This window comes from Gadus macrocephalus, chromosome 6 (assembly GCF_031168955.1).
Source record: "Gadus macrocephalus chromosome 6, ASM3116895v1".
NCBI classification, from domain to species: domain Eukaryota; kingdom Metazoa; phylum Chordata; class Actinopteri; order Gadiformes; family Gadidae; genus Gadus; species Gadus macrocephalus.
In genome coordinates this window covers 8097815-8116524 of record NC_082387.1, presented here as the reverse complement: position 1 = coordinate 8116524, position 18710 = coordinate 8097815, and the positions used below count along the sequence as shown (strand labels likewise).

The 18710-nt window shown below is 46.0% G+C and overlaps 1 protein-coding gene across 1 annotated transcript in view; it reads right to left on the bottom strand.

Annotated features, from left to right (window-relative positions):
• LOC132459082 (CUB and sushi domain-containing protein 3-like) overlaps window positions 1-18710 on the bottom strand; it is a 255684-nt gene that overhangs the window by 27642 nt on the left and 209332 nt on the right. The window contains exons 52-53 of the mRNA XM_060053457.1: window positions 16615-16797; window positions 1380-1553 (exon numbers count right to left, since the gene is read on the bottom strand). Coding sequence (XP_059909440.1) covers window positions 1380-1553; window positions 16615-16797 — 357 coding nt within the window. The remainder of the gene's footprint in view (window positions 1-1379; window positions 1554-16614; window positions 16798-18710) is intronic.

Sequence of the window (18710 nt, the reverse complement as noted above, 5' to 3'; positions counted from 1 at the left end):
CATGCCAATTAATGAAGACAACAATCCAGCCGATCATCTAACCAATCAGAAGTGTTGAACTAATTGGGAGAAGCCCATTCGCTTAATGTTGCCTTTAGAGCTTGAGTGAGTTTGGAAACCCACCAGCACCAAGAGATACAGCCGGCATCAACGAGCACTAAATGAGAAATACTCATCCAGCCTGGACGTTGGAGAGAGGGAAGCGTCCCAGGTTATTGGACGTAACCGTGAAGCGTGCTGTCCATACAGGACGGTCTGTTACCCAACTCACTCAATATGCATCCCAATGCATTGCTATAAACACCCGTCTCAATGTGAAGGATTTACTGTCCCTTCCGCTCCTCCTTTGTCAAATGAATGTCAGCTGAATGCTAAAGGCCAAGGCAAGACGGAGAGGGCCACTGGATGGAGCATGCCTCCCATGAATTATGAGGAGGGATTTGTTGGAGGATTCCTTAGTGACACATGATGCTCCCTTGTGCTATTAATTAAATGACCTCTCTCCTATTCTCCGTGGGCGGCAGTGAAATACGGACTCAGGTGTCCTGGGCCATTTCAATCCGCTGAGTATGAATACGTTTGTTTGCAAGCAAGAACTCGGAATCCATTTAGGAGGAAAAGACACAGAATGACTTGTAATGATATAACTTTTGCTATTGATGCTAATAACAATAAAAAAAACAATGATTGGTGAACATTAATTTCCACAAATATATAGTTTTAACTTTTTCTGGTTGAGGCCATAATTCATTAATAATATAATAATAAAAAAAATTGCCACCATCAACACATCGTTATCCTCTCATCCTTGTCGTACAATCTTAATGATCATAAATCTTCATTATTGTCATCATCGTATAATCTTCAGCATCATATAATCTTAATTGTCATCATATAATCGTCATCATCCTCATCATATAATCTTCATCCCCATATAATCTTCACCACCATCGTATAATCATCATCCGAATATATGTGTAATCTTCATCACGTCATTATGTGATTATCCACATCATCGTTTTACCTTCCTCATCATCATCATATACTCATCCACATCTTGATCCTGATTTTATAATCCTTATCTTTGTATATTCTTCCTCATCATCATAATTCTCATCTTATCAGTTCAGCCCCATTGTGTGTGTGTGTGTGTGTGTGTGAGTGTGTTTGCGTGTGAGTGTGAGTGTGAGTGTGTGTGGGAGGGTGTGAGTGTGTGTGAGTGTGAGTGTGAGTATGTGTGCATACACACGTACGTGCGTGCGTGCATGTGCGTGCTTGCATGTGAGTGTGTGTGTGTGTCTGTACGTGTGTGTGTCTATATATGTGTGTGTGTGCATCTGCGTGAGTGCGTGTGTATGCCTCGTGCGGTGGAGACTCACGTAGGCAGCGAGGCGTCTCTCCGCTCCAGGCACCCTTCCCCGTGCAGGTGAGGACGGCCGGGAAGGACAGCTCGTAGCCGGGCAGGCAGCGGTAGCTCACGCTGGCGCCCCACTCCAGGACCGTGCCCTCCCGCACGCCGTTGGGCACCGCGGGCGGGGTCGGGCACGTCACCACTGGGGAGGGAGAGGGGAGGACCGGGGTGTCAATACAGGCGCGGGGACACTACACTACACACACACACACACACACACTACAATACACAGTTTGACACGCACACATCCAATGACTACTTAGACACACACATCCAATGACTCCTTACTGTACGTCCACACCAGAAGCGAATTGAGCGACCAAATCGCCGGAAGTCATTCACTTTCTATGGGCAAGAGCGACCAAAGCGACCAAAGCGACCAAAGCGACCAAAGCGACCAACGCTACAAGCGGCCAAAGTTGAGCGACCAGAGCGTCAAAAAAAAGTTGAAAACTTTTTAAATGCAAATGACTATGACGCGCTTCAGCGGCCAAACACTGACAGCCAATCGGAATGTAGACGCTCTTCGCTTGCGTGGATCCCAGGGAACATCGGCAGGCACTTTGGTTCCTACCTACCTTTATTCACTCACTGAACAAAATGTCGGCTGAAGTATTAATCGCGGCTGTAACTGGGCACCCGGTGTTGTACGACCCAACCCTTTTTCAGTTCAGAGATCGAAACGCCATCGTGGTTTGGATACCAAGTGATGATAAGCGGGAGTATTTATACATCTAGAACGTTCGTATTTAAGCGGGAATCATTTTCATTTGCTCTCCATGCCACCAATCTAACAAACCAATCGCGTGTAGCATGCTTTAAACAAAACCAAAAAAGTTTTGAAATCGTCACATAAACAAACTAATCAACAAGACGAGGGATAAATGACAAGGGATATATCTCTTGTCTTTTATCCCTCTATTCCCCACTATTCACGGAGCCTGAGGTGAATAATTGTTAATTAAATAGTCTAGATAGATATATAGCCTAGTCAAGTCTTTATTAATACCAAACGACACAAATCATCGGGAATCCATTTAGGTGGTTCGGCCCACACAGGACAGTAGCCTACAAGACCACACAGAACAAGTCTGACTGGACATACACACAATGCATCACATTAAAACTAGACACGCGTTGATAGATAGATAGACAGATAGGCCTAGATAGATAGATAATATGTTCCATTATTTGACTTGCGGAGCCAACCAGTCCTGTGCACGTATGCAAATTAGCCATGTGCGCCAATGTCTATTTGTTTTGAGTGCGACGAATGAGTGCAGATCATGATTTGCAGATGCAGATCAGTGAAACATATTTTAACTAGCCTACTACAGCACGCAGGGTTTTTTGTTCTCGGTTGTAATTAGCCTACATTTTAGGAGTTTTTTTATATTGGGGGGAATCACTGTCCTACTTGTTGTCGAAGCACTTTATCCAACAAGCAAAACCGTCTCGGCAATATGGCCAAAGTGTATGGGAGAGTTCACTCTTTGATATGGCTGTCTGTACTAAAAGCATACAGCTCCTTTAAATGCGTCTGCATAATTGAATTGTACGTCATGAGCGACTTGAGCGACCAAAGCGAACAGAAATATTTGCAGCGAAACTTTGTGAGCGACCAAAGCGTCTTTGACGCTTTGGTCGCTCCTGGTGTGGACCTACGGTTAGACGCCAAATCCAATGACTCCTTAGACGCACACATCCAATGACTCCTTAGACACACACATCCAATGACATCTTCAACGCACACATCCAATGTCTCCTTAGACGCACACATCCAATGACTCCTTCAACTCACACATCCAATGACTCCTTAGACGCACACATCCAATGACTCCTTAGACGCACACATCCAATGACTTCTACACGTACACATCCAATGACTTCTACACGTACACATCCAATGACTTCTACACGTACACATTCAATGACTCCTTAGACACACACATCCAATGACTCCTTAGACACACACATCCAATGACTCCTTAGACACACACATCCAATGACATCTTCAACGCACACATCCTATGTCTCCTTAGACGCAAACATCCAATGACTCCTTCAACTCACACATTCAATGACTCCTTAGACGCACACATCCAATGACTCCTTAGACGCACACATCCAATGACTCCTTAGACACACACATCCAATGACATCTTCAACGCACACATCCAATGTCTCCTTAGACGCAAACATCCAATGACTCCTTCAACTCACACATTCAATGACTCCTTCAACGCACACATCCAATGAATCCTTAGATGCACACATCCAATGACTCCTTAGACGCACACATTCAATGACTTCTACACGTACACATTCAATGACTCTTCTAAAAGCACACATCCAATGACTTCTTCGACACACACATCCAATGACTCCTTAGACGCTAACATCCAATGACTCCTTAGACACACAAATTCAGAGACTCGTCTGCATGACCACACACAGCGATGGTCCACTAGACCTCCACCACTGTGTTTCCTTGCTCTAATGTGGCACAAGAGGCAATTAACCCGAATGCTTTGGTTTGGAGATAATGACTTTTATTCGAGGGGATGCAGCCATCGCGCTGAGATTGGTGGTGCTGTGGCCGTGGCGATCGTGATGCATCGTCGGGGACTGATTGTGCAGTGCGGAAACCGAACAAAAAAAAAAAAAAAAAAAAACATAGCGCCATTTGTAAACACTCCTCGTCTCGCCCCTGAAAAAGTAATTATTTGTTTTTTACAACGTTTTACTATCGCTACCCCCCATTCCATTTTCATTTATTTTTTTTTGTTGTTTTTTGTTTTGATATGTTTTTCGTTTTTGTAATGTATTTTTTCCATTAGTTAACATTGAAATGGGCAAGGAATAATGGGCAACGACTGACTTGTTGTTCCAGGCAACATGCTTTGCATTGCATAACATTTACATACCAAATGTTGCAGGCTTAAATGTTGCAGTACAAACCGCCGCTTCAGAGCTGTATGTTTTCATAGGCTTGCACGCCGCGTGTGAAACCAGGTCTCTGGTGTACAGGAAATGTTCTTGGTTTTGAAGACAACATTGGGATTTTCTCCCCATGTTGTGTTATTGAGAAAAGTCTCTGAGTGTACGGCATCCTTCCCCACGATAAACACCAGAAAATAACCACGTCTTGGATCTGTGTAAACTTGAAACTTTCTGCTCGACAAACACAATAAATGCATGCATAATGCCGCTCAGTTTGCTCTGACACACTTGCAGATAATCCCGTGGGGAGGCAGATGGGATGTGAGTTTTGGTGACGTGAATAAATTACACCAGTTGTTGTATACCATTAGTGTCCTTCCTCTATCCACTCAGTCACTCACAAACACACACACACAAACATACACTCACGCTAACACACAGAACACACTCACACAAACTGTGTGAAAGCACATGACGTGCCCCCCCCCCCCCCCCCCCCCCCCCCCCCACATACACACTTTTGGACCACTTCCAACAGGAGATTGTGCAAACCCAAGGCAAGGTCCGGGCTCCACAGAGGCTCCTGTCTGACTAGATCAGGAGTTGAGTCCCTGGTTACTTCAACTGTCATGTTAACGCCGGAAACTCTCCCATGCCGGCTTTTTAGTGGAACAGACTTGCCATCACTTTGGCTCTCCGAGTACACGGCTTCCCTGGCACCGAGCTGTCCTGCGGGCGCACACAGCTGTGTTGGCGACCTGTTCCTGTTTGTTGCTTTAGGCAAGTGGCGTGCGATCACGCCGAAATTGAATTGGGGTCATCTTGAGAGAAGGTGAGGTCCCGAAGCACTGTGGGGAAAAGACAATTTTCTCTCTGACCACATGGTCGACGGGCAGAGGTGTCTACATGCAACGTGTCGAATCGGCATTTTAACGAGAAGTGGCGGACTAAAGTTTGGAAATCGATCTGAACGACCTCGATCGAAAGCCAGCATCGATCGAAAGCAGGATGTCTGTGAGAGTTTGGGTGAGTGAGTGAGTGAGGAGAGAGAAGGATAGAGCAAGAGAGAGAGAGAGAGAGGAAAAGCGGAGGAAGAGTGGGGCAGAGAGAGAGAGAAACAGAGAGAGAGACAGAGATAGAGTGAAAGAGGGAGAGGGGGGAAGAGAGAGAGAGAGACACAGAGAGACAGGAAGAGAGCCAGAAAGAGAAGCAGATAGAGAGGAAGGGAGGGACACAGTGATCCTGAGTAAAAGCCCACGTGAGTGCAGTGTGGGGGAGAGGAGGGGCCGTGGCTGGGTAGCGGGGCTGGATGCCACCCAGAGGATCCCTTAGCAGCATTAGTGCCTCCCAGCTGAGCACACCAACCCTGGGATTCACACACACAATCCTGCTCGTGCCCAGGCTTAACACACTCTCAAAGTCTCAGCGTGCTGACACTAGTAGGCACACACACACACACATGGGCAGGAACACACACACACACACACACACACACACACACACACACACACACACACACACACAACATGCACGGCTGGTGCGTGCTATGATACGCTTAACCTTCCGTCTCTATTTTTAGTTGCATTACACTCCTTACGTCTACCCCGTCTCCCTTTCCCAATCCCTGTCTCCGTCTCTCTCTATCCGTCACCCTCTCTCTCTCTCTCTTTTCCTCTCTCTCCCTCTCTCTGTCTCTCTCAATGTCTCTCTCGCTCTCACCCTCTCTTTCTGTCTCTCTCTCTCTCTCTCTCTCTCTCTACCTCTCCCTGTCTCTCACTCATTCTCCCTCTCTTTCTGTCTCTCTCCCTCTCTTTCTGTCTCTCTCCCTCTCTTTCTGTCTCTCACCCTCTTTTTCTGTCTCTCTCCCTCTCTTTCTGTCTCTCTCCCCCTCTCTCTGTCTCTCTCTCACCCTCTGTCTCTCTCCCTCTCTCTCTCCCTCTCTCTCTCTCTCTCTCTCTCCCTCTCCCTCTCTCTGTCTCTCTCTCTCTCTCTCTCTCACCCTCTGTCTCTCTATCTCTCTCTGCATCTATCTCCCTGTTTCTGTATCTCTCCGTCTGCATCTGCCAGCTCATATCCCGGTGGCACATCTTGCAGCTCTGTGACTGCAGGCGTTGTGACGCGATCACATCTCTCACCCCGACTGAACAAACCTCTGACTTCAGACGGAGAGACGCGAGAAAGGGAGCAGAAGGAGACGAGGAAAGCATTGAAGCAGACATTGTTTCCAGTCGCAGATATACAAGGCCGAGAAGACCCACTATTGTATGACTTTCTTTGCGAAAACTTTATGTGGGTTGTGAGTGAGTGACAGGGGATATAATGAAAGGGAAAGAATGGGGGAAACAGCGATAAGCAGCCACCTGTTTCATTATCCTGTAAGATGGGGAGAGTGATCGGAGATCAACCTAATGCTTTGTACGTATCGGGGCACAAAGCTCCGAGATCACCGTTATGTTCTCAATGAAATCCCCCAAAATTTGATGAATACGATCCAAAGGAATAGGGAGAGTTTACTAATGAAGGGGGGCATGTAGAGTTGAATGAAGAATCTAATTTGGCTGACGAAAGGAAATGGCAGTACTGCTGCATCGGGACACTAGGAACGAGTTGATTTTGAACAAAGTGTTAAAAGGCACGGCACGCGCCCGTCCCGTTGATGAAGACGTACCCAGGTCAAACACAAGACGCTGCCGACGCCACTTCAAACTTCACTCTTGTTCCCTTACTTTATTAATGCACCCCGTGAGAGAAATAAATGAGAGAGGGGTGGTGGTGGTGGTGGTGGGGGGGGGGGGGGGGCAGAGTGTGTGGGTGGGGGGGTTATCAGCCATGACAGACTCTCTCTCCAGCTGTACCACTAATGCACCGGGGGTCACAAAAGCAGCCCAGGGTGTATCTGCAGGCTGCAGTAGGGGTGAGCATGTCTGAATATGGGTGTGCGTGTGTCAAGACGAGAGTGCTCCTCACCTGGTTGAGTGAGCAAGTGAGCGTTTTGCGTTCAAACACAGCACACACACACACATGTGCATGAGACACTGCATGCTGCACACACACACACACACACACACAAGCAGACACACACACACACACACACACACACACACACACACACACACACACACACACACACACACACACACACACACACACACACACACACACACACACACACACACACACACACACACGCCAGTCCTTGGCATTTGTCAGGCCTTCCCGACTTGAACGTGACACTTTAATAATGAGCAGCCATAAAATATTAGCAATGGGTGCCAGCCCAGATGTTCTGCGCTTCGCCAGGACAAGGTCACCCAGGGGGGCTCAGCAGGCGAGGAGCGTGTTTTTTTAAAACTGCAGTGCCCATCACAACAGACCCGTGCCAAAGTAGCAACCCGGTCTCACGAAAAGACACTGTCACGTTATTTAATCTATTGAAACGTGATCAGGGACACGTATTTTCAAAAATTTCGTGTCAAAAAGCACAAATTTCAAACCCATGTATTTCAATTGGGAGTATTTGTCGTGTCACTAAGCACGACTTCCAAACTAAAGGTACGAACACACCAAACGCGTACCCCGCGTATAGACGCGTATAAAATCGGCAATTTTTCCATAGGGAACCATTGGTTTACGCGCGTATGAGCTGCGTACATGCGTTACATGCGCTAAAGCAACATTTTACCCGCGTTAGCGGCGTATGAGCTGCGTGCGTATGAGCTGCGTACATATACGCGCGTACATATACGCGCGTACGCGAGGAGTTAACTTAGGGTTAGGTTTTTACGCTCATACGCATGACGATTAGCCGCGTTGCCCAATCAGCGTTGAGCTTGACCCGACGTCACTGGCAGAGAGTAGTGACGCTTGCACAGAAGCATACGGCCGACATCTTTCTTTATTCTGGGTGGAAATAGTAACATAGTTACGCCATTAAATGCGTTTATGTAAACATTTTTAGCGAGAAATGTGCATTTTACTTTCATAATGTTCGCTCGGTGAATGTGAAGGATGTTTGGTTAGTTATGACGAAGAGGGAACGTTCCGTTCACTTGCATGGACAGAGTCTCTGGTTGCTAAGCAACCTCAACGTCTTGGCGGACTATATCTCTGCTGATCAACACTACGAATGCTGGAAACACACCAGACACACCATGTGAAGTTATTTAACCCGATTATTGTTATTTATATCTGAGATTATTTAATCTAACCCGATCCAAGCTCTATCATGCACCCAAACACGGCGGCGTTTGGGTTTCCTTCCTCGGACTCCTAAATCCAGCGCAGCCACAGGTGCGTAGCTGCGTACGTAGGACCATTTTTGACACAAAATGGTCAAGCAACATTTTAGCTGCGTTACGCGCGTAAATCTTACGCGGGTACGCGTTTGGTGTGTTCGTACCATAAGGTTCTGTCCGGGAGCGTTCTCCCTAATGTCCCTTAAGGAGCTCCGTACAGAACATTTATTGTTAAAAATTGTCTGTGATAACTAACAATATGACAGCTTTTGGCCACCCGTTTCTACTTTCACCTTTGATTCTGAGAAATTGTGACAATTCACAGGTGCGCTGCTCAGGCAAACCGCGAAGGAAAAAAGGGTAGCTGCTTCATCTGTTCTTTTTAGAATTGTATGTCTTGATGTTTTGATCTAGCCATAGATCTATTGTCTTGTTTTTGGCTATGTGAATGGAAGTCCGCGTCGATGCCTCGCAAGTCCAGTGTCGCGAGCGGACGTGACATCTAGAAATCATACCGTATAATAATGGGTTATCATTAATATTGATGTGTAGGGGTTGATTATAACTCGTGAATAATATTGTTTATACCACAGTCTGGGGGAATACTCGTATTCTGATTGGCTGCAGGGTGTGTATTATCTCCTGATATAGGCCTACAGACACCTGCTAAGTAGTTCCAGTCAGTGTTTAGATTCTCTGCCCGAGCCCGAGCCCGACCCGACCCGCGGGCCGGGTCGGGCCGATATTTCCCACCACTATCCTCGGGCCGGGCCTTTGATCAAGCGTTTTTATTTTTATTTTATCATTGGTTTATTAGCCTAATCTGAGGAGAAATCTATGCCATAAACAGAAATATTATAGGTCTTTATTACACGGGTCTTCTCAATGCCGTGGAACGCTCCGTTCACTTGCATGGGTCCGGTGACTTGTCAACCCCTCTGCTGATCAACACTACGAATGCTGGTAACGAATAAATTGTAAAAAAGACAGCATGTGAAGTTATTTTTTCGTTTTGGCAGTAGCCGTGTAATAAGCGGGCTAATGTATAGAACGTCGCCGGTCAATATCGAAAATAAGACCCTTCAGGGCGAAGCAAGACATCTTCGCTGCGCGTCGGTGTACTGTTCGCCCTGGTGGGGCTTATTTTCCCGATAATGACCGGCGTTCTATGCATTATCCCTGCATATATATTTAGCAGAGTAGACTAAATGTGAACAAAGTTACATATGTATTAAAAAAAATGTTGGGTTGAAATCGGGCTCGGGCTCATAATTACAGTTAATCTGTCGGGGCGGGCCGGGCTCGGACAGAACGTGCACGGGCTCGGGCTTGGTTTTCTTTATTAATCGAATCTGAAATGCAATAGGCCTATTTTTGGACCGAATCACCGTTAAACTTGTTTCTAATAACATTTCTAGCAAGAAATATACTTTTTACTTGCATAATCTTTAGTCAGTGATTACGTCTGATCTTTTGATCGTTTTATAGTCATTAGGAAGATTTTATCGGCTCGCTCGCATGTTTCAACGACGTCAGGTTGCTAGGGACGCTGCTTTCGCTAAACTAGCAGCTCACGTGTTTCCTGCGTTTGTGTTATTAAACCGTTACTTTATGTAGCCTAACTTTTAATGATATCATCTTGTTAGAAACACGTATATCTGAGAGCCAACCCAGTCGCCAAAAGCATACGTTGACAGTGTACGTTTTCGTGAACACTGGATTACGTCGCATTTCAACATAAAATAGCGTGTTACACACACACACACACACACACACACACACACACACACACACACACACACACACACACACACACACACACACACACACACACACACACACACACACACACACACACACACACACACACACAAAATAAAAACATCCAAGCTGCCTTTTAAGGATACCTTGGAATATCTGTCTATTTTTTAACCATCGGACCCTAGTTTACGACAAAAACAACACAATGGACGGCAGCTCCTTTGCCGCGTGGATTTTAGAACCATGTAAGGATTAGAGGGGGCGGTCGATAGCAACCACCATAGCAACCATGACGGTCAAGTGACTGGATGCAGCCCCGTTGAAAAAAATAGAATACCACTCTACACACTCAGGAGATTAATGATATTTAAATTATTATGAACATGAAGTCTTTATTTGCATGGGTTTACATTTTGTTCTGTGTAGCATGGAAGAATCGGAGAAACACTCCCATTCAGAATGCATTGGTTTACATTTCGTTCTTTGGAGCACAGATATTTTTATTTATTTATTTATTTTCAGTTTTTGAGGAGGTGCTTCAAAGATGCTAATTTTTCTGCAATAATCCAAAATCCAATGGAAAAACCCGTTGGCTTTTTGTCAAGGGAAACCAGGGCGACGCTCACTTCCGGGTTGGCCAACATACGTCACCCCTCCACCACGCTATACTGTAAAAACACATGTTGAAGTTGAATGATAATGCATGAATTTATTCTTTATTCTGCCATAGAATTTATTTAAGGGGAGGGGGGGCATACAAGTCTTTTGGCCATAGTGGATCCAGATCTGTTCCGGAGTATTTCTGCACCTCGGGCAACAGCGCAGGGTTGCCAGGTCCAGCAAAAAACGTCCTGCCCACATACCGTTCAAAATCCACCCAAAATGTCCTAGAAGCAGCCCAAATAAAAAGGATATTCCACCTTGGCCAACGTTTTGAAAGTAATAATAATTGAGGGAATATCTGTTGTTGTTGTTTTAGCAGCGAAATGCATTGTGTGTGTGTGTGTGTGTGTGTGTGTATAACACGCTATTTTATGTTGAAATGCGACGTAATCCAGTGTTCACGAAAACGTACGTTGTCAACGTATGCTTTTGGCGACTGGGTTGGCTCTCAGATATACGTGTTTCCAACAAGATGATATCATTAAAAGTTAGGCTACATAAAGTAACGGTTTAATAACACAAACGCAGGAAACACGTGAGCTGCTAGTTTAGCGAAAGAAGCGTCCCTAGCAACCTGACGTCGTTGAAACATGCGAGCGAGCCGATAAAATCTTCCTAATAACTATAAAACTAAAGATCAGACGTAATCACTGACTAAAGATTATGCAAGTAAAAAGTATATTTCTCGCTTGGAATGCTATTAGAAACAAGTTTAACGGTGATTCGGTCCTAAAATAGGCCTATTGCATTTCCCATTCGATTAATAAAGAAAACCAAGCCCGAGCCCGTGCACGTTCTGTCCGAGCCCGGCCCGCCCCGACAGATTAACTGTAATTATGAGCCCGAGCCCGATTTCAACCCAACATTTTTTTTAATACATATGTAACTTTGTTCACATTTAGTCTACTCTGCTAAATATATATGCAGGGATAATGCATAGAACGCCGGTCATTATCGGGAAAATAAGCCCCCACCAGGGCGAACAGTACACCGACGCGCAGCGAAGGTGTCTTGCTTCGCCCTGAAGGGTCTTATTTTCGATATTGACCGGCGACGTTCTATACATTAGCCCGCTTATTACACGGCTACTGCCAAAACGAAAAAATAACTTCACATGCTGTGTCTTTTTTACAATTTATTCGTTACCAGCATTCGTAGTGTTGATCAGCAGAGGGGTTGACAAGTCACCGGACCCATGCAAGTGAACGGAGCGTTCCACGGCATTGAGAAGACCCGTGTAATAAAGACCTATAATATTTCTGTTCATGGCATAGATTTCTCCTCAGATTAGGCCAATAAACCAATGATAAAATAAAAATAAAATCGCTCGATCGAGGATAGTGGTGGGAAATATCGGCCCGACCCGGCCCGCGGGTCGGGTCGGGCTCGGGCTCGGGCAGAGAATCTAAACACTGACTGGAACTACTTAGCAGGTGTCTGTAGGCCTATATCAGGAGATAATACACACCCTGCAGCCAATCAGAATACGAGTATTCCCCCAGACTGTGGTATAAACAATATTATTCACGAGTTATAATCAACCCCTACACATCAATATTAATGATAATGATACGGTATGATTTCTAGATGTCACGTCCGCTCGCGGCACTGGACTTGCGAGGCATCGACGCGGACTTCCATTCACATAGCCAAAAACAAGACAATAGATCTATGGCTAGATTAAAACATCAAGACATACAATTCTAAAAAGAACAGATGAAGCAGCTACCCTTTTTTCCTTCGCGGTTTGCCTGAGCAGCGCACCTGCATTTAATATATCCGTGAATTGTCACAATTTCTCAGAATCAAAGGTGAAAGTAGAAACGGGTGGCCAAAAGCTGTCATATTGTTAGTTATCACAGACAATTTTTAACAATAAATGTTCTGTACGGAGCTCCTTAAAGGACATTAGGGAGAACGCTCCCGGACAGAACCTTAGTTTGGAAGTCGTGCTTAGTGACACGACAAATACTTCCAATTGAAATACATGGGTTTGAAATTTGTGCTTTTTGACACGAAAATTTTGAAAATACGTGTCCCTGATCACGTTTCAAAAGATTAAATAACGTGACAGTGTCACGTATTTTCGTGAGACCGGGTTGAAAGTAGACAGCGCGGGGGGGGGGCAGCAATCGCTGGCCGTTCTAGAGAGGGAACCAGAAGCCCCTCTCTCCCACTACCCTGTCCCGCTGAAATGATGAGATACTAAAAGCGCCCTGATTCTAGTCCGCCCTTCACCATTCACTATCCCCTCAGGCCTCTCTCTCTGCATATCTCCAAGGCTGCCCCCCCCCCCCCCCCCCCCATCATCAGTCATTCTTTTCACACAAAACGAAGGTCTCTGTGTCGTAAGGTTGTCGCGTTTCAAGCACACAGCCGAATGGATCAATCAATCGGTCTTTGGTGCTTTCCCTCGCGCTGTCATGGTTACGAGGATGCTTCCCGCCTCATCCGAGAATCAAACACACTTTGATGAACCGCGAACCCAACGACATAAAGGCAGAGTTTCTTTTTTTTTTTGCACCACTCCTGGTGCATCGTTGATGCATTGTTTGTGCCTCCCACGTCCCCACGGGCCGGCCGCGCAGAAAGCAGGCCCGCTGGTTCTGCCCCTGAGACGGGAGCAATGGAAACCGGTTCCCTAGCAACAACGTGCTGCTTGTGTTCTGCCTATTGGGCCCCCGCTCTCTGCGCCACTCCGTCAGTCCTCCCGGAGCGCGGTGAGGCCCCCCCCCCCCCCGCGGACCTGCTACGTCTACACCGTCGGCTCCCACCGGGACGCGGGGGTCGTGGCGTCGGTCTATCGGGGGGGGGGGGGGGGGGGGGGGGGGACCATAAAGCAGCCACTTTGTGTATGTTGTACGTCCTGGCACTTTATGTTCTCACTTATGTATGTTGCACGTCCTGGCACTTTATGTACTCACTTATTGTATGTTGTACGTCCTGGCACTTTATGTACTCACTTATTGTATGTTGTACGTCCTGACACTTTATGTACTCACTTATGTATGTTGTACGTCCTGGCACTTTATGTACTCACTTATGTATGTTGTACGTCCTGGCACTTTATGTACTCACTTATGTATGTTGTACGTCCTGGCACTTTATGTACTCACTTATTGTATGTTGTACGTCCTGGCACTTTATGTACTCACTTATTGTATGTTGTACGTCCTGGCACTTTATGTACTCACTTATGTATGTTGTACGTCCTGGCACTTTATGTACTCACTTATGTATGTTGTACGTCCTGGCACTTTATGTACTCACTTATGTATGTTGTACGTCCTGGCACTTTATGTACTCACTTATTGTATGTTGTACGTCCTGGCACTTTATGTACTCACTTATTGTATGTTGTACGTCCTGGCACTTTATGTACTCACTTATTGTATGCTGTACGTCCTGGCACTTTATGTACGCACTTATTGTATGTTGTACGTCCTGGCACTTTATAATAATAATAATAATAATAATACATTTAATTTAGAGGCGCCTTTCAAGACACCCAAGGTCACCTTACAGAGCATATAGTCATCATTCAAAACTATGTAAAACAGACTAGGAATAAAAGGAAAACAGAGGTTAAACATGAAGAATAATAATAATTAATAACACTCAAAGACGCCTAAAGTGAAGGGGGGACCTCACTAACCACCACCAATATGTAGCACCCACTTGGGTGATGCACGGCAGCCAATCGGTGCCAGAACGCTCACTACACACCAGCTTGAGGTGGAGAGTTAGGGATGAGGTGGAGAGTGAGTGAAAAGAACATATTTAAACACTATCGATGTGTTATGTGCTATCCATGTGAGTACATTATGTGCTCACTTATTGTATGCTGTTAAAAATAGTACTTAGCATCGTGTAGCGACTTATCCTAGCTATCTTTGTTGTATACGGGGAATGGGTTAACCTAACAATTGTAAGTGCTTGGCACTTGGTTCTATGAACATCCTTTCTGTAGCGGCAGAGATATACTGTTGTTTCTCTTTCTTCTGACAAATGTACTCAATGTAGGTCGCTTTGGATAAAAGCATCTGCTAAATTCCCTAAATTTGAATGTGTATCATCAAGCAAGATTGTCTGCAATGGACTTTGTTGTCTGTGTTGGCCGGCCAGAACACAACCTGTTCTGACATGTGCTTAAGCGTAACTTTGTGAATGAGATTAAGTGTGAGGGGGACCATTAGAGCACTCCTCCCAGCAGGGGTGGGGGAGAAGTGGCCATCCATCATGGGGTACCAGACAGACGTCCACTAATTCCTGGCTCTCGGCCCGCCACAGATGCATCTCTAGACACAGGTGTGGACACCAGCCCGGGGCGCATCCGCGATCAGATAACACTCAGAAGGCAGCTTGAAGACTTTCTTCATTTTCTACCTGTACCGCACCTTCCCGTCCGAGCCCGTAGCTATAGGAATGTTTGCTCTCGAGCGAAGTCGTTAAAAAACAGTAATGTTGCCATCGTTAAGTATATATCCATGTGGCCATCACAGGAGTGGATATCGTTTCAAAGAATGGATTTCATGTTAATGACCCGAACCAGGTGGTAGTGTGTGCGAGTTTGTTTCTTTGAGGGAGGGAGGGAGGGGGAGAGAGAGAGAGAGAGAGAGAGAGAGAGAGAGAGAGAGAGAGAGAGAGAGAGAGACAAAATATAGAAAGGAGATACCAGAGACGCCAGGGTGATTAACTATCCCCAGCCCCTAATGTATTGGAGTTCCCTAATGTCTTCGAAGTTCCCTCGAAAGGAATGGGACGTGCATGTCACCTTGCTAATGCTAATCTCATTAGCTCACGGACACACTAATGTGCGCTCCACAGCAAACAAACAACAACATCAGCCTACTTTTCACCAAGGAAGACAATTCAGCGCCGCAGGCTAGCATTAGCGGGCCAGTCGCATGCTAGCAGGCCAGCCGCATGTCTCTTGAGTGCCGTGAGTCGTGTTTGTGAACGCAAGTGTATTTGTGTACATGAGTTTGTTTGTGTAAGTGAGTGTGATTGTGTACATGAGTGTGTTTGTGTATGCGAGTGTGTTTGAGTATGAGAGAGTTTTTGTGTACATGAGTGTGTTTTTGAACGCTTTTAACTTCAAATCTTTATTGATTTAACCTTTGTTCATCCAAGTGGGTTACCCCCTGTCAAACACGGTTAAATCTTACAACAGAAACCGGAAGATGGGAAACCAGTCCACAAAAACCTTTCAGATTTCCACGGATCTCCTCTGGGGTCACATGATGGAAAAACACATTGATGTGTAAATCCATGCGCCGGGTTTCTAAATCTGTCCACACAGCGAGAGATTCCCCGTGAAGCATTGTGACGTCAAACCCATTCCCCTTTCAGACAGACATCTATTCTCGTTTGCTGAGGTCTAATAGAGCTGCAGAATGACATAAAGCAACTCCATCTATCCGTCATACATCTAGGTTGACACGCCCACTTGTGATGTCAGAAGAGGGAGAATTTCGAAAACGGCTTGTGACGGCTAATATGACTCCCACCTGGTGGTTTAATATGCCACCTCTAAGAACAAAGGGGGGGGGGGGGGGGAGCCTTTTCCAAACACGTGGACGCCCTCGCCGACGCACATACCTTGGCAGGCGGGCATGGCGCCACTCCAGGTGCCGTTGCTGGTGCACCCTCTGGTGACCGAAGGGCCGCCGCCCACCATCACGTGACCCGGCTGGCACGCGAACGTCACGTTGTGGCCCACGGTGATGTCGTCGCCGAAGCGCAGCCCATTGGCCGGGACGCCCGGCTCGCCGCAGGTGATCACTGGGGGGAGGGAGGGAGAGAGAGAGAGAGAAGGGAGGGAGGGAGGGGGAGAAGTTTAGCGTGGGGACGAAGGATGCTGCAGCAGTTGCAGTGTGCGTGAGGTCGTCATGGAAACAGAAGGTACACAAGCTGGGGAGTGGGGGAGGGGGGCGATGAGGGGGGGACCGGGGCGAAACCGCTGTTTACATAACCGCATGTAACCAACTGTATTTTTAAAGGTAATATAACAATGCAGTGGTGCATCAATCCCAGGTTATGAGGAGACTGGCTTGTATTCTTAATGGAACTCTGATAAAAGGAATAACACACAGACACAGTGAGGCACGTTTGACCTTTTATCTAACGATCTAACCATATCTAACCATCAGAATCAATTAGATTATTTACACAATAATAATAATAATAATAATAATAATAATAACAACACTGAACCTAAAACACTGAACTCAATACACTGAACCCAAAAGAGGTCCCCAAGAAAAATAACAAACTAAATAAAATGGGTACCCAGCAAGTCTTTGAGTGCACTCGATTCAATGAAAGGGGGCGTTCTGTTCCTACCACTACTGCTACGGCCGAACGCTCTTGAGCAGGGGCCAGTCGATGACAGGCTGTCCTCTTGTTCAAAGTAACGTCAAATCTTCCTCCATATCTTCTATTTCTTCCGTAATAACCTTTTCTTTGTTTCTCTTCGTCTATATGTTCACTCTTCAAGTCTATGTTCGCTCTTCAAGTCTATGTTCGCTCTTCAAGTCTATGTTCGCTCTATTAGGGAGCGTCAACAAAAACACGGTCTCCAGGCAACCGTTTCAGTTAGCGGCCATCAGGAATATAACCTTTTCTTCATTTCTCTTCTAATCTATATGTTCACTCTTCAAGTCTATGTTCGCTCTTCAAGTCTATGTTCGCTCTTCAAGTCTATGTTCGCTCTTCAAGTCTATGTTCGCTCTTCAAGTCTATGTTCGCTCTTCAAGTCTATGTTCGCTCTTCAAGTCTATGTTCGTTCTTCAAGTCTATATTCGCTCTTCATACGCGTCAAGCAGAGAACCAGCGTCAACAAAAAACGGTCTCCAGGCAACCGTTTCAGTTAGCGGCCGTCAGGAATACATTGTAGCACGTGAACACTGGTCGCTACAATATATTGGGAATATATATATACTATAGATATACACCATACACACTACATTATATATATTATTATAATATATACATTCATATAAAATGACATATACATATATTAGCAGAGAGAGTGAAATAGCATGGGTTACATACTCCCCCCCTAGAACGCATTAGTCCCTTCATGCGCCTGCCACCTGGCAGGACCCTGGAGGAGGCCTTCCAGACTCTTACAGAAGGCAACAATGGCCAGGATAAAGGGTCTCCCAAGAGTGTCATAGTGCAGTCTATCAGGTCGTTGTCGTGTTCTGCTTGATCTCCTGATTTCAGCTTGTGTTCCTATGTTTTCTGACTGTTCAGCTTGAAGCAGAGGATTGATGGCCGCTGCTACTTCTTCCTCCACAGCCGTGAGATCTGATCTATGATCACATTCGTGTCGTTGATCTGTATCCACAGGCTCAAGGTTATCATGAAGAGGCTCCACTGCATGTTCCTGAAGCTCTCCCTGGAGTGAGTGGTCCAGGGCATGGCGAATATTTCCAATGGCACTTCTAAGCTCTCAGCAGTAGGAGTCTGATCTGAGTCTGATCTGAGTCTGCGGGGTCTCCTCTCGACACTCCTTTCCACAGTCTTGATGAAGGGTCCCATTTCAGTCACTTTGGGCCTGTGCACCACCACAAGCTCCTCTTCATCACTACTGCTGCAGACGTCAACATCCTCTTCATGGCTCAGCATGTTGTCCCTTGCATCCATCGTTGGCCGCTCTCCGGATCTCAACTTCATCATCTTAGAGGGGC